The 25071-nt window shown below is 38.8% G+C and overlaps 1 protein-coding gene across 1 annotated transcript in view; it reads right to left on the bottom strand.

The window, feature by feature from the left end:
* The window catches only part of LOC124795533 (condensin-2 complex subunit G2-like), a 101252-nt gene extending 78220 nt beyond the window's left edge, over window positions 1-23032 (bottom strand). Inside the window, exons 1-4 of the mRNA XM_047259605.1 lie at window positions 22863-23032; window positions 22078-22227; window positions 20810-20956; window positions 7635-7757 (exon numbers count right to left, since the gene is read on the bottom strand). Coding sequence (XP_047115561.1) covers window positions 7635-7757; window positions 20810-20956; window positions 22078-22227; window positions 22863-22967 — 525 coding nt within the window. The 5' untranslated portion in view covers window positions 22968-23032. The remainder of the gene's footprint in view (window positions 1-7634; window positions 7758-20809; window positions 20957-22077; window positions 22228-22862) is intronic.
* Window positions 23033-25071: the final 2039 nt, after the last annotated feature.

Genomic DNA, 25071 nt, shown 5'->3' with positions numbered 1-25071 from the left:
CACTGCAAAAGAGGCGCCTGTTTATAAAAAAAAGTATCATGTTCCACAAACCTCACAGCCTGTCATGGAAGACTTAATACATCGACAGCTTCAAGATCACCATTTGGCAGCAAAGCATATTGGTTCTGGTGGGACTACCACTACTTAAAGAAAACAGAGTCAGATGCCTACCCAATGGCAAATATAACAGAAACATATGATAATTTGGGTAAATGTCAAAATTTTACAACTATGGACCTGTGAAGTGGATACCATCAATTAGAGGTAGTGCCTGAAGACTGTCAATAGGCAGCATTCTCAACCCCACCTGGTCATTATCAAAATCATCAAATGCACCAGCTACTTTCCAGTAATTGTGGGTATTAAAACCAAAGCAATGTTTGGTTATTTAGATCACATAATTGTATTCTTCAAAGATATCCAGGAGCATATAGTGCATATATGTGAAGTTTTTGATCATCTACTTGCAGCATGGGTAACTGCTAGCCTGGAAAAGTGCCATTTGATTTTACAAGAAGTCTACTACTTGGGCCATATTATTGGCTGAAATGGGGACCACACCAACTCGCAACTTGCTGATGTTATAAAAAATTTTCCAACATCCAATACAATAAAGCAATTGTAATCATATTTTTATTGCAAATATGCCCCAAAATTCTCTGAAATTACAAGACCCCTCACAAAATTGTTATGGAAAGGGATAAAGTTTCACTGGTCACTAGAGTGTGAAGCAACATTTCTGAAACAAAGAGATTTGTTAACATCCAATCCAATTCATGCCTTTCAAGATTTCTGGAAACTGTTCATACTGTCCTGTGAATCCAGCAATTTTGTTTCAGGTTGTGCCTTGAGTCAGGAAACCATACACATCCAAACAGCTTATTTGGGCAAATGGTCTGAGCAGCAAAGAAAGCGACATGGAACATGCTGGTACAGACGAGGATGAATGAATTGAACTGCACAGGAATGACCCGAACTGTCCAGCAATTTGCCAGGCAGCCACAGTTCAGCACAGAGGATGGAGTATTTTACAGGAAGACGAGATGCAGGCTTCACATAACAGCACCAGAGAAATTATGAAATGAAGTACTGATATGAAATTAAGTACTGAGGCAGGCTCAATTGAATTTTAGCAGGACATACTGGTTGTAGGACAACAGAATACAGAGCAGTGCAAAATTACTGGTGCCATAACGTGCACACAAGATGTCGATGCTTACATAAAGAATTGCATACCATGAGCATAAATGGAGCAGCTCAGTCATTGAAGGATTATGTTACAAAGGCTACCGGAGACAAATATAGCCCGGACCATTTGATCAAACGCCAGCAGGAAAATGGTATGTTTTGATGATAACAGCCACACTGGACCAGCTTGCCAACACAGTAGCACATGCAATGGTAAACCAGTGGATACCCAAGTTTGAAATATCTCAGACAATAATAGCTGACTGATGGATAGATTTGATGTCAGATCTAATGAAGCAGTAACGCCAGTTGCTGCACATTAAGAAACTGTGGACTAGTGCTTTACATACACAAGCAAATAGTCGAACAGAAAAGGTTAATTGGATGATTGTGAATATGTTAAGCACTACATTAACACACAGCACAGTAACTGGGATGCTCTGCTCGCGTACGTCACAAGAGCATACAATTCAAAACTTCATAAGATCAAAGGGTTGTTCCCCAGTGAAAAATTTCTCTAAAAGGTTGAAAATTATTTGGCAACAGGTGAAAAAGATGTACACAAAAGATTCGGAATGACATGACAGGCACAAAATAAGAAAACAGGGTTACATCAGTATCACGTATTTCAATGGGCTATGATGTTAAATTGTATCTGCCAACAGAAAAAAACTAAGAACTTTATGACACATTTTTAGGGCCCCTTTCAGGTTACAGTTATGTCGTCACCTACTAACATTAAACTACACATGCCAACTCCTCCCCCCCCCCCCCCCCCCCCCACAATAGTCCAGATCAGTCAGATTTGTCCTTTTAAGTGAACCGCTGAGGTCCCCACTGTTCGCAGCGGATTTCAAAAAGAGGGGAGTAGAATCTAGGGAAAAGGGAAGTCTTTAGTTATCCTGACACTTCACTATGCACTTCCCTATGAGCAGGAATAATAAGGTAACTAGAAAATGGCACGATACCTGTGGATGCAAATTGTTTATGAATTGTGTGTTACTAATTATTCAGGTTATATGCTTATAAATTTTATGCTTATATTTATGATCTAGGGAAGACTGGATTCCAGAGGATGATGTTATTGTGAACGAGGCTCACAAAGAAATCTTTTGGTGTAAGTTCTACGTTAAATGAATTTTGGGTGAAACTATATTACTATAGGCAGATGACTATAGTGCTATAGTTGATAGGAAAAAACAATGATCTATGTAGTACAATAAGTTAATTATTTTCTGAACAGTGTACGTTTAGTTGTCGAGAAAGTAGTTGTTTGATCTCAGCAAGCTTGAACAGCACTGTCACTGAGGACTGGCGTTTCTGAGCGTATCAAATCCCACTGTGTGGGTAGCTTACCTTATTTTTACCTGCACAATTAGCATCAGCAGCAGCACTCCCATCAAAATTGGCTGAAAGGTTGTGTGTGTGTGTGTGTGTGTGTGTGTGTGTGTGGGTGGGGAGGGGGGGGGGGGGGGGTGGGAGACAAACTACTACCAATAATGCAGTCCACATCGAAATTTACAGTTCAACACTTTAATTGCACTTAGGTGGTGATTGAGCTACTGTTTATAGCCAGTTCAAGACACATCTACTTTACTTATGCACAGATAAATGGGTAGCCACATATTGCACTTAACACTGAGATAATTATTCACAAAAGTCTTTGTGTGGTAAACACACATAATTAAACAGTCATCAAATGAAACTCTTACAAACTCCTGAGTAACTGAACAGTGGATGGAGATCCATTTAAACATGAACTACCAATACAGTAACAATTTCCGTTGAATTATACTGGTTAGTTCGTGCAAATATGGAATACTATTTCAGTAAGAATGTTTTACCTAAAATTGTTAATTACTTCAAAGTCAAACAAGCGTAAGTGTTGCTAACATATTTTCATCACTGGTTGTATGTATATTTTACTTATTTCCACAGCTTTTCTATTTATCAGGAAGTCCATAATTGGGTCTATGGTTACACATGGACAATGGTAACAAGATCTGAAATTACTGACATTTTATAATTAGCACAGTTTTCAACAAAACTAATTGTGCTAATGGATTCAGAATGAGCAAAAGAAGGTAACAGATAATAAAGTTAAGCTGAATTAGTTCTATGTAAAAATGTGATTCTTATGCTATATAAACGACAATGTTGACAATATCACATAATTTGCAACACAAATAATTTGGGAGGAGAACAACATAACAGATGGGCATAATACACCTGCTTTGACACATGTGGGCTCCATGGAAAGTTACTGGGAAAGAAGAGCTATGCAAGGGCGGGAGGGGGGGGGGGGGGGCACGTTAGGGGCTATTCTTCTAGATGCTCACTGATCAAGATGACAGCAAGACAGTCAAATGAATGAAATACTAAATTCTGCCTTCTAATATTGCTTCACTGAAGATCACAAGAAGCTGCCATTCTCAACCATTGCATAGATCCACCAATGCCAGATATAAAAAGAAGAGAATGTGGAGTCGGGAAATGAGTGAAGACAGCCTTTCATATTTCACCTAGACAACATAGTATTCCACACTACAGCAAAAATTGGCAAAAAGACTTGGTATTGTTTGAGTACATGGTCAGACACCAATCACCGGAATAAGTCAGAACCATCAATTGTCTAAGTGCATCTACCCAGAGTGATTTAGGCAGAATGACCACATAAGCCTAGTTGCGAGGAAGACAGGTATCAGAGTCTGATTTATCAGAAGACTTCTGAGGAAGAGTAATTCACCCACAAAGTAGAATGTTCACAAAAGCCTTGTCTGAACATTGGTCTGAGTCATTAGCCATGTTGAACTACCAGAAGAGGTACACGAGAATCAAGAAAACCAGAATGCTTTGTCTGGATTTGTGATGTCAATGTAAGAGCTTTGCAGAAATGCTAAACAAACACCAATGGGAGAGGCTGTGATAGGGGTGTAGGCATGAGTAATGATTGGGCCCCAACAGATCCTCATCTTTCTGGGCCATCATTTCAAATATTATTAGTGAAAATATAGCCACACAGAATCATACGCAGACTAGAAAAAGAAATTTCCTGGATTTTTTCCAGACTTCTTGGTTTCTGGGTGAAAATGCACTTCTTTCTAGGTAAAAATACACTATACTCCAGATGAAAACACATTTTTTCTGTGTTAAGTGACTATAACACTGTCCTTCTGAGCTTTAAAATGTATCAATCATTTGAGTTATAAAGGTTTTATATACCAGTGTAGAACTTCCCAATACTCCCAGTAAAAAAAAAAAAAAAAAAAAAAAACAGATTTTAGAAAGATCTCTAATGCTCGGTAACATCTACACTGATTATCTTGAGATTACGAAAGTATAAATATGAATCCACCAAATGTAGCATAGAAGTTTATGAACACAGAACACCAAAATGCTACAATGCAGAATCAGAGGCCGACAGTAGTGCTCCGAATGGCCTGACAGTGAACTTCGAATTTAGGAAAATATGGCACAATAATTGGTTTTCTTGCTTTGCGAAATAAGACTACTAGATGGTACTTTTCACCAAGGAAAGCTATGTTTTCACTTATTACACTGGTCGTCAAAATTTTTTTGCTGTTTTTTCCGAGTGTGTGGTTAGGTAAGTTTCTAAAATCACAGGTTAAATTGCCGCAACTGAATATCCGAATACCGGGGAATGTTCAATATTAGTCATCAGCTTTGACAAGTGACATAGGAAACATGTGACAATATGGCGACTATATTGAGATGCTATTGGTGATTTTGTAAATGGGCTAAGGTACAGATCAGTCTGTAACCCACAACCAGGTTTCTTTGGTATCACATTCGTTGGCTTTCCAACTCTCAACCAAAATATCACATTCCAACCTAACCTAGACCTTGGGCAAAGCTACAGATCAGTCTGTTACCAAAACTATCACATTTGTTGACTTCGGCAACTCACAAACAAACTGTTACCTTCCACCTAACTTATACCTTGGGTTAAGCTACAGATCATTGTGTCATCACAACCAGTTTTATTGTTTTGCTTTCAAATTCATTCGCTTCACCAACTAACAACAAAACAGTGAATGCACCATATATATGTAAAATGTGACATGACAGCAACCATTAACATAAAATCACTTGCCAAAGCCGACCACACATATCAAATATACCTCTCGACTCGAATATTTCTGACGAGCACAATTTCAGATCTCACTGTCGTGCACTGAACAATCCGTGGGTTACATAGCTGAATAAATGTTCCATTGAGCACTTCTTGTTTTTCACAGGCAAGCCAATTACGTTTGAAATTGCTCAAGAAACCACCCAGCACTTTTTTTTAAAAAAAAGATAATTATACTTCTGTCATCATTATTGCATATATTGTATTCTATGAAAGGACTAAAATAAACATGGAAAACTAAACTTGAAGAATGGACTTTTTTAGCCTTTAGCATTTACTCTTTAAAATACATCAAACACGAATGTGCCAGTAAAGTTTTAAATGATGGCACAAATGGCAGGTATTCTGGTCCCGAAATTTTTCAGACACTTGCATGTGCATCTGTGTTCTGTTGTTGTACACAGTGTGGTTTCTTTGCAACTAGTTTTATTTTGGTATAATTTTCTTGTTTAGTTTTTATTGCTGGAGTCATCTTCTGCAGTAGTGGGCTGAAGTCAAATTCTTTGTTAGAGTATCAGTTCTTACCAGTCAAAATTACAGAAATTTATTAGAAATCTAAAACAATGAAAAATTCCTGGAATTCCCGAGGCATATATGCCTTATGAGAGCGAATGAGAGAGAAGCAGAGTGACTGTGTGTGTGTGTGTGTGTGTGTGTGTGTGTGTGTGTGTGTGAGAGAGAGAGAGAGAGAGAGAGAGAGAGAGAGAGAGAGAGAGAGAGATTAAATAATTTTCACTAATAAGAGGTAACCACCATCCAAAACACAAACTCATCTGATGTCAGAGAATTACATTTCTCTAGTGTATAAGTGCAGTTTTATTGATTCTGAGTTGGAGAGTACATTTAATGTCATTCGTTTGGCTCTGAATTCCATACATGGAATTAATCACAGTTACCTAACATATTTACATTTATTCAATGTAACATAGTGAGATTAGGTCACAATTTGATTACATGGTCATTTACTCTATTTTAATGTAGGTCAAACATTTTTGTTGCGTTATATGATGCAGGTCTCAGGCAAAACATCATCATATCCATCATACATGCAGTATAGAGATCCAAACAGTATGGTAGATTCTGATCTTGGTGACCAATTGCCTCAAAAAGAGAACTGATGGCATATGAGTAGGCAATGAGGAATATTGTCAGATAGGGTCTCCTTTAAGGTTGGCTACAACTGTGATCACTTGTACCTCAAACAACTCTAATCAAAAAATAACCTTAATCAACTGCTATCAAATGGATCAGCAAAAAGCACACCCGATACTTTGGTATGCAGTGGCCTCAGCAGTAATAACTCATGGTGAAGCAGTTGCTGAGGAGGGAACAAACCTGTACATCAATGTGTTGTGACTGGCTGCTCAGAATGAGGAAACTGCCTCTGCTAAACTATGGATGCAGAGATCAGCAACAGTTAACAGCAAACTTTGAATGAACTAATGTCACCAGTGATAACTCAGAAACACTTTTGATGTTCAAATGGTCTGATGTCTCAACGTACAGAAGGTCTTATTGTCATTCGGGGTAACATCATAAAGTATCTTTTTTTTGTGAAGCTGTAATTGTTTATTTGTATTATCACCAATTACAAGTGGCATAAATTTTAAGCATTTTGAAGCTTTAATTTTTGTCATCTAGGGTACATTATTAGACACTGTGTGCCATGACAGAGGTGAACTCTGATTTCTCCTTAATGAAATATCTTATATCTCATCCACCATATTAACCACTGCACAATTAATTAAATAATTTTTTCACAGCAACCTCCCTAGGCAACAGAACAGCAACACAGCCAGAAGTGAAATATAGTTAGTCTACACTATTCTGAATGGAAACATAATTGCTGTGATGATAATATTGCAGAAAACTGAAGCCAAGTTCAGCTCTTAATGAACTTCATTAACAAAACAACAACAAAAATACTACAACTGCTGCTGCTAAGGCCACGAGCATGCATACAGCAGTTCAGGGGATTTTCTCGGAGGTATATGGAGAACAATTAGCCTATCTTTATTTTTCTCCTATTCACATTTTGTAAGCCTAAAACTCACAAGAAAACCAGCTATTTTCTTAGTTTTAATAGTTTGAAGACCGAGACATATTTACAATGACTACATTTCACATCTCAGACAAGTCATAATGATATCCATTTTGAAATTTAACTAACACAAAACAGATTTCACTAGCCCATTTTAATACACATTCTAACATTTATCAGAGAGCTTCAAAAATCAGAATATTATTTGCATTGATAGTTTTCAAATAAAAAAGTAAATAAAGAATTAAATACCGTGGCATTATCTCTCAGTGAATGGAGCAATCTGTTTAGGAATGTTGTGAAACACAGATTCTCTTTTGATGCCAGTTTCCTTTCAGTCCATAATGCACTGACTTGCAGCATTTCATTGTCAACCTACGCCACAAAAATAAGAATCTTTGTAATTTTAAATCTTATTCTCATACTTTTTAAAACAGGATTCTTAACTGAACAATGACAACAACTAATATGAATTTTGTAAATATTACTTATTCGTCATACAGACAAGACTACTGCCTGATGCATAAAGCTTGAATTACAACACAGTATCACTATAGAAGCAGAGCACAAATAAAAATATGTAACAACTATAATCACAAATTTCACAGATATTAACAACCTCTGCCACAGACCTGGAAAAACCAAATTAAGCACTAGAATCTCTGCAGTTTTTTGACAGTTTTCCTTCTATCTGACTGCTTTTAACGTTCCATAATAATACAATAAAGTCTACATGCATTAATAAATGTACTTTGTTATGAAAAGGATAGTTGGTACACACCGTACAGCGGTGATGCTGAGTCGCAGATAGGCACAATAAAAAAACTGTCAGAAAATGAGCTTTCTGCCAACAAGGCCCTCATCGGAGATAGAAATTACATTTACATCCACATACTCATGCAAATGCAACTCGCACACACATGACTGCACTCCAGCTGCTGAGGCCAGCAACTGCGCATGATGGGACACACAACCGTGTGGTGGGGGTAAGGGGGAGGATGGGGCAGGGAGGGCGGGGGGAGGGGGGGGAGCAGGGGAGAGATGGGGAACAGTAAAGTGCTACTTGTGGGAGTGTACAGGGATGAGGTGGAAAGGGGGTAGGGCAGCTAAGTGCAGTCGGAAGACTGGATGGAGGGCGGGAGGGTTAGCAGAAAATGAGAGGGGTAAAAAGCTGTGGACGCATTGGCGGAATAGAGGACTTTATAGTGCTGGAATGGGAAGAGCGAAGGGGCTAGAGGGTAAGGACAAAGACTATACAGGTTGAGGCCAGGAGGATTATGGGAATGTACAATATATGGCAGGGAGAGTTCCCACCTGTGCAATTCAGAAAAACTGGTGCCAGTGGGAGGGATACAGAGGGCACATTCTGTGAAGCAGTCAGTGACACAAAGAACTTTGTGCAGGGCAGCATGCTCAGCAATGGGGTGGTCCAGCTGTTTCTTGGCCACAGTTTGTTGGTGGCCATTCATGGGGACAGAGAGCTTGTTAGTTGTCATGGCCACATAGAATGCAGCACAACGGTTGCAGCTTAGCTTGTAGATCACATGACTGGTTTCACATGTAGCCCTCCTTTGACAGGATAGGTGATGCCTGTGACTGGACTGGAGTACATGATTATGGGAGGATGTATGAGACAGGTCTTGCATCTAACAAGTGAACCTCCCCATCGCACCCCCCTCAGATTTAGTTATAAATTGATGCAGTGGATAGGCCTTGAAAAACTGAACACAGATCAATCGAGAAAACAGGAAGAAGTTGTGTGAAACTATGAAAAAATAAGCAAAATATACAAACTGAGTAGTCCATGTGCAAGATAGGCAACATCAATGAGAATGTGAGCTGAGGAGCGTCGTGGTCCCGTGGTTAGAGTGAGCAGCTGCGGAACGAGAGGTCCTTGGTTCGAGTCTCCCTCGAGTGAAAATTTTACTTTCTTTATTTTCGCAAAGTTACGATCTGTCCGTTCATTCACTGATGTCTCTGTTCACTGTAATAAGTTTAGTGTCTGTGTTTTGCGACCGCACCGCAAAACCGTGCAATTAGTAGACGAAAGGATGTGCCTCTCCAATAGGAACCGAAAACATTTGATCGCAAGGTCATAGGTAAACCGATTCCTCCACAGGAAAACACGTCTGGTATGTTCTATACGACACTGGTGACGGCATGTGCATCACATGACAGGAATATGTTGTCGACCCATGAAAACATAAGAGTTTGTCACATAAACTGCAACAAATGAATGCAACAGTTTCACAGTCGCACAGTTTTCCCTGTGCTCTGTCAAAACATATGTTTTTTACATTTTCAAATGTTTCCGTGTGTAGACCGTCAAATCCTGCATATGTCCAAGCAAATCTAAACATGTCCTGGAATTTTGGAGAGCGAAGTTGATTATGTGTGAGTCCCTGAACTTTAATAATTGTCTGAAAATAAAAAATTAAACTTTTCACTCGAGAGAAGATTTGAACCAAAGACCTCTCGTTCCGCAGTTGCTCACGCTAACCACAGGACCATGGCGCTCGCAAGATGACACTCTCCTAGATGTTGCCTACCTTGCACATGGCCTACTCAGTTTGTATATTTTGCTTATTTTTTTCATAGTTCCACACAACTTCTTCCTGTTTTCTCGATTGATCTGTGTTCAGTTTTTCAAGGCCTATCCCTGTGCCAACTTATAACTAAATCTGAGTGGGGTGCGATGGGGAGGTTCCCTTGTAAGTTTATTACAACAGGGATTTGGGCCATGAGGAAAGGAGTAAGGAGCAGGAGTTGTGGTGGGCAGCGGAATACCAATGTGGGAGGCTGGGAAGGATGATGAATAGGACATTCCTCATTTCAGAGCACGATGAGGGGTAGTCAAAACCTGGTGCAGAATGTGATTCAGTTGCTCCAGTCCTGGGTGGTATTGGGTCACAAGGGGAATGCTCCTCTGTGGTCAGACAGTGGGACTCTTTGAAGTGGTGGGTGAGTGGAGAGATAAGTCAGGGAGATCTGTTTTTGTACGAGGTTGGGAGGATAATTACTGTCTGTGAAGGCCTCAGTGAGATGCTCTATGTACTTTGAGAGGGACTGCTCATCACTAAAGATGCGACAGCCATAGGCGGCTAAGCTGCATGGAAGGGATTTTTTGGTATGGAATGGGTGGCAGCTGTCAAAGTGGATGTATTGCTAGTAGTTGGAAGGTTTGATATGGACGGAGGTACTGATGTAGCCATCTTTGAGATGGAGGTCAACATTGAGGAAAGTGGCTTTTTGGGTTGAGTAGGAATAGGTGAAGCAAATGCGGGAGCAGGTGTTGAGGTTCTGGAGGAATGTGGACAGAAGTCTCCTCTCTTTCAACCCAGATCATGAAGATGTCATCAATGAATCTGAACCAGGTGAGGGGTTTGGGATTCTGGGTTTTTAGGAAGGATTCCTCTAGATGGCCCCTGAATAGGTTACCATAGAGTGGTGCTATGTGAGTACCCGTAGTAATACCTACAAGTTGTATAGGAGAAGTAATTTTGGATGAGAATATAGTTGGTCATGGTGATTGGGAAGGAAGTTGCAGGTTTGGAATCTGTCAGGCATTGGGAAAGGTAGTGTTCAACAGCGGTAAGGCCATGAGCATTAAGGATGTTTTTTATTTTCTATGGACCACATATTCCACATATCTTTGCTGCAATGTGGACTATGCTTAGAATGTAACTGGACAGAATTATTTGTACATCAGATAAAAGTAAAACGGAGAAAGATTTGCAATAAAGAGAACACAATGTAACAAAATACAAACAACAAATAATTATTACCTTCACACTTACAAGGGGTGTGTTATTTTTGCACTCTGAAAGAGTCAATTGTTGAAATGCTATTTTGCAGGCACTTTTTTTGCACAATTACTACTTTTTCTAAGCAAAGAGTTAAACCCAGAATATTATCCCACAGGACATCACTGAATGAGAGTATGCAAAATATGCTAAATTACTAATTTCTATTTCCCAAAAGTCGGACATTATACTTCTAGTTACAGGAGAACTGAACATGCCTACCTTTGCAACCTGAGGTTCACCAAACTGAATTCCATCATTAAGGAGTGACGAACATCACAGAAAGCACAGGTATCTTGTGCATGTGGCGACAATTTCCCCCTTGCAATATTCTCAGACTGGTGAGAAAAACTGAATGAAAACAACTGATTCAATCTGTTGTAGTATTGCACATTGAATGAATTACTAAGTCTTTCTTTTAAAGTAAAACCAGTCTGCAGTTTTCCCCTTTGGTTGATCCATGTATTCTTTCTTTCAACTGAAACCACTCTTTAGTGTTTTAGTTGACTGAAAAGAAAAAAAAAAGGGCAGAGAATCTAGCTCCCTTGAACCCACGAAGGAAACATGCATGGTGGACATCAGAATGTGACAAATTCCATGAAGATAGACACCAAGCATGGTTAAAGTTTCAAACACATAAAACTGAAGAAAATGCCATCAACCTAAAAAATGAAAGAAAAAAATTTACTCAAAATATTAGAAGAATCAAGAGAGGATTTCATAAAGATATTATAAAGTCTATAGAAGGTAATTATCATAAAACCAACTCCAGGAACTACTACAAAATCTTTGGGAAACAACTACAACAATATGAGGCCCCTACACTAATACTGAAAGATGAAGATGGAAGAATGACACACAGTAACAAGGAAAATGCAGAAAGCATGGCAAAAGCATTTTACAAACTTCTGAATTGCGAGGAACCCAAAGAACCCTTACAAATCAACATAAATACCCCAATAAAAACCAAACCTAACAAACTAGACCCTCCAACTTTCCAAGGAGTAGAAGAAATTCTTAAAGAACAAAAAATTATAAGGCATGTGGAGAAGATCAGGTTTTTGTTGAAATGTGTAAATATGCAAGTGACACAGTCAAGACCTCCTTACACATGGCTCTAACAAAAATTTGGGTAACAGAACAATTTCCCGAACATTGGACCACAGCTATCATCCACCCACTACACAAAAAGGGAGATAAGAGCAACCCAGACAACTACAGAGGAATCTCTCTCCTAGATTGCACATATAAAATTCTATCCAAGATCCTATATGAAAGAATCAAGGAGCAATTAGAACAGGAGTTAGGGGAATATCAGGGAGGTTTCAGACCCATGGAGAAGCTGTGCAGAGCAGATAATTAGTTTAAAATTGATTATGGCATACTACAAGAAACGGAACAAACCTCTGGCAATAACATTTGTAGATTTTAAGAAGGCATATGACTGTCTCCACAGACCTTCAGTATTAAAAATTTTAAGAAATCTAGGACTCCATCCAAAACTAATTAAAATAATACAACTCACTCTAACCAACACCAAATCAAAAGTGAAGTTTAGAGGAGAAATTTCGGAACCATTCCTCATAAAAACAGGCTTAAGACAAGGTGACTGCCTATCACCATTACTTTTCAACTGTGCACTGGAATACATAATGAGAGAATGGTACAAGGACAATCCAAAGAGGATAAGAATTGGAAGTGCAAAAGATGATATTAGCTTAAACTGCTTGGGATTCACTGATGATCTTGCTCTCCTAGCCAACACCGTTCAAGAAGCCAGGCAACAAGTGAAATCACTACAAGAAATAGCAGAGAAAGTAGGCCTTAGAATATCATTTGAAAAAACGGAGATTATGCTAACTGATCCACCACTTGCAAACAAAATTACAATAGGAGAACAGGAAATCAAAATTGTTGATAAGTTTAAGTATTTAGGCAAAATAATAACATACAATCTAAACGAGAAGCCATCATGGCAAAATAGAATAAAAAAACTGAACTATGCAAATTACATTACCAAAACTACATACAACAAAAAAAAGCCTATCTATAGATGCAAAATTAAAACACTATAAAACAGTTACACAACCAGAAATAACATATGCAGCTGAAACTATCTTCAAAACAACTAATACAGCAGAAATTGACAGAATACTAAAAATAGAAAGAAGAATAATTAGAACATGTATAAATAAACAGTATAAAATAAATGGACATTGGAGAATAGCATCAAATGAAACAGTATATAAGAAAATAGAACCAGTCATGAGCACAATCAGGAAGAAATGCATCTCATTCTTTGGACATCTGATGAGGACTCCAGAAAACAGAATTAGTAAAAAAATAATACAAAAATTGTGGAATAGCAAGAGCGACATTAAATGGATCACAGAAATTAAGGAAGCTATAAAAGAACTTGAAATTACAGTAGATGACCTAAAAAACAAGACAGAGAAAACCAGAATACTGCAAGACCCGCAAACCAGACTACAAATGAAAATCAATAAAAGGAGTACAGGAACAGTTGTCTCAGATGAAGAAAGAAAGAAAATATCTGAAAGAATGAAGAAATATTGGGCAGACAGAAGAGCAAAACACCTTTCATATAAGAATAGCCTCTAATAATTATATTACCTAAATATATTAAGTTATTGTCGAACCAAATTGTATCCATTTGTAACAACTTGTTTAGAACTTTGTATTTTTGACTACAGTGGTCCAATGAAGGCCATAAAATAAATAATAATAATGACTGAACTTAAGAAGTGGTGTACAACTGGGGTATGCACACCCTCGAACTTACACCTACAGCCAGGGGTAGGTGACATCTCTCGGGGTATGTCAATGGTAAAACAAGCATTACACATGTTCATTTACTTATCTGCTGAAAAGACTCATTCTTTTAATCAATTAAGACTGATTAATATATTGCTGTAGATTAAATTATTACAGATGCAATTAATGCATAACTAATTTATTTGATGTACTGTTGGTAGTACAAAGTCAAGCATGAAAGTTCCTTTAGGGATAACTGAAGAATATAGGAACATTGCAAAATTTTAGTGACAGTTTCCATAAATTATAACAATCATTTAAATCTAGCCCTTAAACACTTATTCAGCCATTTATCTGGCTACTTACGTACAAATCATACCCATGTGCATGAGCCTGTTTGCATTTCAGTGTCTGCAAAAAGAAGCAGGTATATTTCATGAGTGTGAAGAAATACTATTCCCATTCACACACTGGTACTTCAATTTCACAGTTAAATCTGTCTCTACCCAACACTGTAAACAGTCTGTAACCAAATTCACACCCATATAGAATGCTATGATCAACAATTAGATCGCCTGACCCTGGCAGTTTCAATTCTGAGCAGAAACAAATGACCGTTTTGATGTTATTAAATCATTATTGTCGACTGTACTCCATTACTGTCTGTTGTCACTGTTATTATTTTCCAGAGACTTTTGTGTATTTAGTACCAAAAAGTAGCGTTTAGTTCAATTTTTCACCCATTTTTATGAACAGTGCATTCAATTAATAGTGAACTTTGTGTCTGGAGCAAAATGTTGAAATGCTCGCTAGTGTGGAAATGTAAAAATCACATGACTGAACAAAAAAAGATCCTCAGTGTAAATTCAGTGTGATGTGTAGCATTTGCCAGGATGATTCATATTTTGAAGCTATATTACTTACAGAAATTCACCATTTCACCTCAATGTTTACTGCAAGACAATTGTTAGTGATGGGTGGGCAAAGAGAGACAGCACTTCAATAAATTTAAATTAAAAAAAAAGTAGCTGTTCATTTATTTAAACAAAAATTTACAATGTAGCACCTGTTATTGAACTTTAAAACCTACCAAAAATTGATATTTAATGCTAGAAGTATGAAAATTTTTTTCATATTTAGAAATTACATTTATTTACCTATCCCTGAAATAAGATATGTTATTTTATCTAAAAAGTTAGTAACCATAGACATGGCTCATGTGTAACTAGAAAAGCTGAACAATTGTGTAAGCAAAACCCCTAAAACTCGGGACACTGAGTGAAAACATTCATGTAACTGTCGTCATCATCAGACTTGTGCCAGTATCACATAGACACCACTCAAACTTGGAGAGTAAGTGAATAAATAAATAAATATCACATAAAGTTTGGAAGGTAGGAGACGAGGTACTGGCAGAAGTAAAGCTGTGAGTACCGGGCGTGAGTCGTGCTTCGGTAGCTCAGATGGTAGAGCACTTGCCCGCGTAAGGCAAAGGTCCCGAGTTCGAGTCTCGGTCGGGCACACAGTTTTAATTTGCCAGGAAGTTTCATATCAGCGCACACTCCGCTGCAGGGTGAAAATCTCATTCTGGAAATATCACATAGCTGATGTGGTCACAGAGACTAATTTCATCTGACTGAAAAAACAATCTGAACAGAAAAACTGTCAAGAGTTGGTTGTTATATCATGGCACACAGAGTGTACTGTACAAATAAAGAACCATCAGTTATGCCTCGTCAGAGCTATATTTATATTGCAGGAAGAAACTGAACTTTTGAAATGTTGCACCCATCAGCAGAGGGAGCATGTGGCAGCTGTGGAGCACATGTAGTGACAGATTTAGACAGCAAATTGACATTTGCCACATTTCGCTGTGTCCACCATACAGCCGCTGAAGAAAGCACATGTACAAGCTGCTTGGCAGATTAGGGCCAAAGAGACAGTGAAAGAGTTTGAAGGATAATGTGTGGATGATATTCTGCTACAAACTTGGGAAAACTTTCATACAGGGAGGACTTTATGAGATACCAGCAATGCTACAGGTCATTTAAGGATTTTCAACAGAGCAGAATTTTGGACAGTGATGAACCCAGATCTAGACGACCTTACACACTGGAAAATATTGTATAAAATGCATGTTTGACTATCAGCTGCTTTTACTGAAAATGCTGATGGTCAAACATGCATTTTATACATTACTTGAGGGCTGTTAATAATCACCTTCCTGAAATAGAAGAGATTTTACTGTGATCTCTGGAAATCATCATTTAACTTTTCGAGATGTTGCTGATGAATCCTAGTATGGATGAGGGTTGCTGTGCGGAGGAAGAGGCCCGAATTGAGGGAAAACCAAACTTGGATGTTACATCGTAGCAATGTGGCAACTCGTGTCAAATACCTGTCTGCAGATATCTAGAAAAACTCAAGTCCCGATTGTGCTCCATCTACTGTGCTTTTCTGACGTAACCCCAGAAAACTTTTTCCAGTTTTGTAAAATTAAAACCACATTGAAAGGATGTAGTTTCCAAACCTTAGAGGAGAATCAGGATGATGCGGCAAGAGACCTGGGTGCCAAACCAGAAAATGTGTTCCAGGAGTCTTTTCTAATGTGGAAGAAATGATGGGAACAGCGTATTGCCAGTAAAAGGGCTATTTTGAGAGAAACAGTGCTTAAAATGTTATAGCAAAAGATTTTTTTTCTGAACACAGCTTGTACCTTTATGACATTATACTAAAACACAGATAATATTGTACTTGAATTGAATTACGTACGCCACTGAAACAGAGAAAATGTTTTTCTCGCAAAACTTACAGGAAAAGACATGTACATCATAAGTACTACAGATTATTTTTAAGGAAAAATTCAAGAGATACCCAAACATTTATGTTGTTAATTAGACAGGCACAGTCTACTGCAGAGGAGTTTTTGAAAAACTTCATGTTTCTGCTTGTCATTCAGCCACTTGTTTTTACATCTACATCTACATACATATTCTGCAAACCACTTCGAACTGCATCACAGAGCGCACTTAGCGTGGTGCCACATATTAGTGTTTCTTTTGATTCTCATCGCACATGGAATGCGAGAAGGTCTGCTTAAATGCCTCTGTGAATTTGGTAATCAGTCTAATTTTGTCTCCGCAGTTCCTATGGCAACAGCATGTAGACTGCTGAAAAATGTCTCTAAATTCTTCCCTCAATATTGGTTCTCGAAACACTGTAAGTAGGTTTTCATGGGGTAATTAGTGCCTATCTTCAGCTGCCTGCCAATTCAGGTTTTTCAGCATTTCTGTGACACTTTTACGTGAGTCCAACAGACCTATGACCATTTGTGCTGCCCTTCTTTGTACAAGTTCAATATCTCCTGCGAGTCTTATCTGTTTGTCCTTCATACGCCTGAAGTTTTGAGAGAGGAGATGTATGCCACCAGCAAAATGAATCCTCTAGTTGGTCTCTGATGCTCCACATTATTCCCCTTCTTTTGCCTTTCTCATCACCTTGTCCATCACAGTTAAGAAGAGAGATGGAGAGAGAATACATCCCTGTTTTAACCCTGGCTTCACACTAATAGGTGATGTCAGTTTCCCTTTGTTCTTTATTTGCAGGAGTATCCATTATACATGTCTTGCATTATCTTGATGATCTTATCAGGCATACCAAGTTCGACATGGTTTATCACATGCTGCTTCTTGACACTGAATCAAACACATTTTCAAAGTCTATGAACACTAGATACAAACTATCCACATATTCCACATTCTGTTCGGAAATTATTTGGAGTGTATTAACCTGATCTACACAGGGTCAGTTCCCACACAAGCCAGCTTGTTCCCTACGCAGGCAGTTATGAGACAGTCCTTCATTCTATTTAGGATCTGCAGGAACAGGCAGGAAGGTTAAGCTAACTATAAATGTGGGAAAGATCAAATCTCTATAAATAAATGCCAGTATCAATAAGAAGTTTCAAATAGATTAAAGGAATGTAAAGGATGTTAAAGATTTAATGTATCTCTGAAGCATTGTGACTAAAACTGGTGGAGCTGATAAGGATGTCAGTAGCAAGCTCAAGAAAGCAAATGCAGCTTTCATCCAACTGCAAGCCATCTGGAAAATCAATGAAATTTCCCTGGGGGGGGGGGGGGGGGCAAAAAAAAAAAAACTACTTCACAGCAATGTAATGTCAGTATAGCTGAATAGTGTGAAACCTGGAAGGTGACAAAATCAATCTCAGAGAACATGCAGACTACCACAAACCAGAGCTTACAAACGATCCTGACAGCATTTTGGCTGAATTTAATCTCCAATTATGAGGCAGCAGGTAAATTAGTATATTAATTTAGCCACTTAAAAGAGCCTAGAAACCATTTTTGTGGTCAGGCAGAAACACAGTTTCATCAGCATTATGCGCAGCAAACAAACTGTTACTTCAATGAGATCTAAGCGATCCAGGACAGTGTACATTCCTCGCAAGTTCACTTCCTACTTTTACCGAAAATATGTTTGATAGCTGCTTGGCTGCAAGGCACAGTGCACATAGGCGTTTGACTCAAGTGGACAGATTAATATCTTGATATGAAGTGCCTCTTCTATCTGCCTCGCTGGCTGTATTTATATATGGGTGCAATGGATCTCCAAATGGATCATCTGCTATCAACTGCTCCAGGCACAGGTAGCAACACCTAAACGGCCCCTTTCTCAGACACATATTAATTAATAACTCTGTCATTTAATAATTTGCCATCTTCTTAATTTTTTATAGTTAAAGTCAAGTTTACTTTATTTACTGAAAAACTTTTAGCTCGGCTACATTTAAACTTTGCCCAGCTAGAATTTTTAGAGATTCCTTGAAATCATTGTTATTTACAGTAAAGTCTTGAAACTTGGTACAGATGTATTATTTCCTGAATGCAATCAAGTGCTACTGCAAATGACACTTCATCTATTATGCATAAGGATGCTTCCATTCCATATTTGGTTGTTAGTAAAGGACTTGAAAAGGTAACAGATGTAGCTTACAGGTGTTACATATTTCGTGGTTTTATATCAAACTGAGGCTACATACAAATTTTCATCTTTCTAAGTCTAATACTTAGCACCTTCAAATTTTTCATAAAAATGCCAGTTTTGACCAAAATATTGCCCTGGTCAATTTGAGATTAACCTTTTGATTGTGACATACATCTGCACATTCTAATTTTTTTTTAGCTTTCTACCTTCATTATTTAGTGCCACTTATTCTTTTCTTAAAATAATATAATTAGCAAAACATATTCATTAGATCATTCTCTGACTTCACAATGTTAACGTTAATATCCTGAAGCATACACTGACAAGATTCGAAGAAGTTAATTTAATTTTTAGTTTCACTCTTAGATTATGGTGCACTCCTTTGCATGCTACGCACAGGTGCATTATGATGATGTGGCGCTGGTCGTAGTGAAATGGGGTAAGTCCCAATACACTCACTTGCCACTGTATCTCTCTCCATGATAAAGCGCTTGTTTCCGTACACAATGAAACACTATGGAACCATATAATGAGAAGCATGAGGAAATACAGATAAAGGCAAGGAAACAGAAGTGTGTTGTACAAACACACTGTGCAAAAATTACATGGCAATAGAGACAAGTCCTCAATTGGAATCCCCAGAGCCATTGCAGAAGAGAGGACTGAGGACAACATGGAGGAAGACAGTGGAGAGAGATGCAACAAAAGCAGGCAGAATTTAGGGATAGGTGAAGGCAACAGCAGAAAACAGAGACTGCTGCAAACACGTATAAAGCCCCATATGTTCTAACCATAGAAACAGAAGGATTTAAGTCAAGTCTTATCTGGTATGGGTCTCACACAGTTGCGCAGTATTCTAAGATAAGATGTACAAATGATTAGTAAGTAGTTTCATTTGTAGACTGACTGCATGTTCCCAATATGCTGCCACCTGCCTTCCCTAAGATGTGCCTATGTGATCGTTCCATTAACTCATAACCCTACGAATTGTTATGTCGTCCAGCTGTTTGTACGAGTTGACTGATTCCAACTGCGAATCATTGGTGATGTAATTCTACAACACTATTCTGCTGTGTTCTGTGATGTACACAATTTCACATTTCTGAACATTTAAAATGAGATGCCAATCTTTGTACCAATTTGAAATCTTACCAAGATCTGACTGAGTAGTTCTTTAGCATTTCAGAGAGTACCTTTGTGCCATTTACGATGTCAAGCTCTTCATTTAAATTCATTGGATCCCCTTTGTTCATTTCACGTAATAGGTGAAAATTATTTTTAACACCTTGGAACGGATGCTCAATGTTAATATGTTAAAAGGATTATTAATACTAATAATATTAATATGGATGGACAATGCATTTGAGGTAATTATATTGTGATATGCATCAATGTGCTGTTTATGAAATTCTCTGCCTGTTTGGCCTGTATGTAGAGCTTCACATATATATGACAACTATTTTGTATACGGCAAATTATGTGACATAACATACACTACAGACTGATACACACACATACATGCGAAGAGTGATAAACACATAGAATACTGCTTGGGCCAAACTAAGTACTTCTATTAAAATGTGTCTGAAGTAGAAAAATGATTTTGGTTATGAACCTACAATTTTACCTGGTACAGTTCTGATACATTTAGTGAACCACAGCACAAATTCTTACACTTATTTTAATTAACTACACTCTCTACTGCTGCATTTCATTATCACTGAAACATGTAAATTGTGAAGGTAATGCCATGTATTCTGACACAGAAAAGACTACTCTGAGATAACTTAAACGAACTAGAAAACATAAATGCAAACAGCATAAGAATTCTTTCTGACATACCTGCCCATCTGTCTTCAACTTCTTCAACATCGAACTCAAAACTAGCATTGTATGTGCTGCAGCCAAAGGAATGCTGTTCTCAGTTTTCCCCTGAATTGTCATTTTCAGCAGGAAAAATAGAGTTGTCATAAAAGGATAGGCACCAATCTTAAAAAGAACCAAACAAGAAGAATGAACAGACATTACATAGCTTCCTTGGTGAATTTCACTGTTGAACTCTTCTCAGGTTATCAGCTGAGTTGTGGTGTCATTTTGTTGAATGTTTTGACAAGTGCCCTATTCACCATCTTCAGGTGAAGTGACTAGTTCACGTTCAGCTTGTTCCTTTACAGCTGCTGTACCATGGACTCCTCTGCTGAGACCCCAACAGATGGTAGAAATGTCGTGGCTGGTGGTAGGGTGAAGCCCAGCACTGCGAGGGGGCGTGGTCTGGATGTTGAGTCCTGGTGCTGTATACCTATTAATCAGTTGCCTCTGCCACTTTCACATCAGAGCATTCTTGACATATTTTTGCTAACGCCACATCTCTTACTGAGTTCACTTTGAAACAACTGTTTCTGTTGACAAGATCATCATGTACTCATATCTCCACTGCCTCTTTCATAAACAAATTCCAGAACCCTTTGGGACAGCACACTACTTTTATCTGTTCAGAAAAGAATGTGTCCTTCACTACGCAGTACTATGCCACTGCGGACTTGTCAGTTTTGCAAGGCACAAGCTCTTTGACTGATACAAGCATGTTACTGATTTTAACCACCGAGTGGAAAGTGGTTTTTATGTTGTGTTTCTCCGTTATCCTGGCACTCTTGGTGGCTGGCAGCCTTGCGCACAGAAGGAATGCGAGACATGGTTTCTTCTTCTGTGTTGTACTCTCCAACCTCCCCTGTGAACCACACACCATTACAACTCTTCCAGAGATATGCCATTGGCCCATTAGTTGGGTCCTTGCAGAGGAGTCTGCCACCTGGCAGCTATAAAGGAGTAAACTGATCTTGAATTTGACAGCTCACTGAAGACGATGAGTACAAATTCACTGAAATGCTGCAACAGCACAAGTGAGCTGACAATGCGAGAAGATTTCTTCACTACATATTATACATGCAGCAAATGCTGTAAACATTCATTTCTTACTCGTACAAATACTACTACAGCACATAATGTTCTAGATGATACATGCTGGAAATTAACACCTTCGTAAGATCTGTTTGTGTATTTACATGGCCTAAGAACTATGTCACAGTTCTAGAAAGCTGTTCAGTACTTACTTTCTTTAATATATATTCCTTGTCATCATGATTGTCAGTATCTCTCAGCCAAAACATGTTCCTGAAGTAAGCTTTCAAGTTTTCACTCAAAGTAACCCACAGGTTACTTGACTCTGATGGAGTCAGTTCATGCAGTGACCCTTTGGCGACCTGCATATAAATAAACATTAACTGAAGACAGCAACAACATTGTGTTGTACAGACACAACAGTCACGTTATCTGAATTTAAAAAAAAATAAAAAGTTTCAGAAAGATTACCATTTGTGCCCAGACACACACACACACACACACACACACACACACACACACACACACAGTGTATGAATACTACTACAGGTATAACAAAATTTTATTCAGTCACAGTTATAGGTGTGACTGGTTTTAACATTTATGTCATTATCAGATAGTCAGCCCACAGGGAAAAATAAATCACTATATGCTAAACTGTTAAAGAAACATGATAGGTATTATTATTTTTTTGTGGTGGCAGGGGTGGTGGTGTGGGGTGGTCTGGGGTGGGGTGGGGTGGGGTGGGGTGGAGTGGGGTGGGGTGGGGTGGGGTGTGGTGTGGGGTGGGGTGGGGTGGGGTGGGGTGTGGGGTGGGGTGGGGTGGGGTGGGGTGGGGTGGGGTGGGGTGGAGTGCAGTGGGGTGGGGTGGGGTGGGGTGGAGTGCAGTGGGGTGGGGTGGGGTGGGGTGGGGTGGGGTGGGGTGGTGTTGTGTGTGTGTGTGTGTGTGTGTGTGTGTGTGGATATTAATATCAATAAAAACAATTCCATCACCAACCTTGTTAAGGATTTCTTCTTCTAAAGGTGGATTATGCAGTAACTTCAGAACTGTCAGCATACCATCTGGGATGTCAGAGTCAAATTTCCTCTTAAAAGCCATCATGACTGACAGACAACTGATTTTGAATGATTCAATATGGAACTAAAGATACAGTTCCATCTCAGGCATATGGAACTCTAGTTTTGTGAGTCATGTGGCTTCTAATACAGTTATCCTGAAATCATGAAAGCATAATCAAGTTAAATAAAACATTGGATGTAGCAAAGATGACATTCATTAACAGACATTTTTCAACAGTGCAGGAAAAGACAGATTGTACTTACTGTAAAGAAGAAACGGTAAGTTGCAGACAGGCATAATTAAAAGACACTTACATCTCTCCATTCTCGTCTCCCACCATCTTTGTTTGCTGCTCTCTGCCAATGCACTCGCCCATTTTTCCCTGCTTCTCCCTTCTTTGATCCTTTTTTTCCCACCCCACAATCTCCTGACACAGCGTTGTTGGCATTCTAGTCCCAGCGCACTCCTCCAAACAGTGTTCGCCTCTTCCTCCACCCATACACTACTATCCCTTCCCCTTCCTAGCCTCCTTCAGATTGCTGCTTGCATCCCATGTGACAGTTGCATTCCAGACTGAGTCATGTGTGCTTGCTTATGTGTATGAATGGTTTGCGTTTCTCTTTTGGTGATGAAGGCTCTGGCCAAAAACTTTATGTAAGTGTCTTAATTGTGCCTGTCTGCAACTTAATGTATCTTTTTCATGGTAAGTAGCAATCTATCTTTTCCTACATTGTAGGTATTCCCAACTGGAGTTTCCATTGTTTGAGAAATAATTTTTCTATCTTTTAGATTTCATTTCTCAGGATGTTACATCTGGTTTAGATGCTATAGCGATGGTATATTCAAAGATTAAGCAAAAGTAGAATTCAGAATATTTTTTCATGTGCTTACATAGTTTTATTAAACTGGTCTACACAAAGAAAAGTACTCTGGAACATATGTCTCAATACAGTTTTGCATGAGCACTGCAGCTGTGTTAAGCACTGCTAGACATTAAAGTTTCACCACTATGAAAGAAGCACGCAATAAAAGTCAAATTCGCTTGAAGTGTGTCATGTTCACAACAACAAGCAAAGTCCTGAAAACAATACTGAAATTAACTAAAGTAAAGCCACAGAGGGCCATACTGTTGGGTCAGAAGATGTGAGAAGAGGGCTTATGAAATCAATTATATGACAGATTTAATGAGGGAAGGTCATTAGATAAGATAGGATGAATAAGGTGACTGTTTCAATGAGGCAATGTCATTAGGAAGGGAGGACATAAGTGAAGTGGCAGAATTAATGGAGCAAGGGCCTTATAATATAATGGAGTAAGAACTGAGACAGGGTACAGCAGCTGTGTGAGAGAAAAACTGAGGGCTCATGGTGCTGAATACACTACATAACAGAGAGTCAACGATGGGCTTTGGACATAGTTTGAGAACAAGTCTTCCTATACCTTCCAATCAGCCTCTGAAAGATATCTGAAAAACGTGTCAAGGCAGCCAACAAGGCAATGAGAAGCGCTTTGAGATTAAGTCGCATCATGGATAGATGGAATTGAAGGGGAAGGCAAGGAAGAAATTCTAGGCCCAAGCACCTCAAGGCAGTCGGCAGTGAGAAGTTGGCTGTGAGAAATAGCCACGGACAGATGCAGCCAGAGTTACAGGCTGGAGTCATTGAATAGATGATAGATTTCCAGGGCTTTGCTGGAATGGCTACTTCTACCAACAGCTGGAAGACGTTGCCATGGGTAGTTCTCTTAGTCTAGTGGTGGCCAACTTCTTCATGGAACATCTTGAGGCTCAGGCACTGGACTTGGCACCTTGTAAATCACCGCCCAAGCCAAAAACGAGGAATAATTAATATGCTTGTAATGCAAGCAGGATGAATATGTGAGCCGCACCACCTCAGACATGAGATGCAACACCTGGAAAGTGTTCTGAGGAACAATGGGTACTCAACCATACATATAAGAGGTGTAACAGAGTCAAACACTTGGTAAAGTGACACATCGGAAAAAGAAATGTCAAGTATGGCATTTCTGCCATACATTTCCAAAGTGATGGGCAGAATTGGCCATATATTGCACAAACATGGTGTAAAAACTATTTATAAACTGACAAAGATGATAAACGAGTGTCTCAGATCAGCAAAGGAAGCTA

This window comes from Schistocerca piceifrons, chromosome 4 (genome assembly GCF_021461385.2).
Source record: "Schistocerca piceifrons isolate TAMUIC-IGC-003096 chromosome 4, iqSchPice1.1, whole genome shotgun sequence".
Lineage (NCBI taxonomy): Eukaryota > Metazoa > Arthropoda > Insecta > Orthoptera > Acrididae > Schistocerca > Schistocerca piceifrons.
The sequence above is the reverse complement of the archived record's forward strand: the minus strand, read 5'-3'. Positions and strand labels throughout refer to the sequence as shown.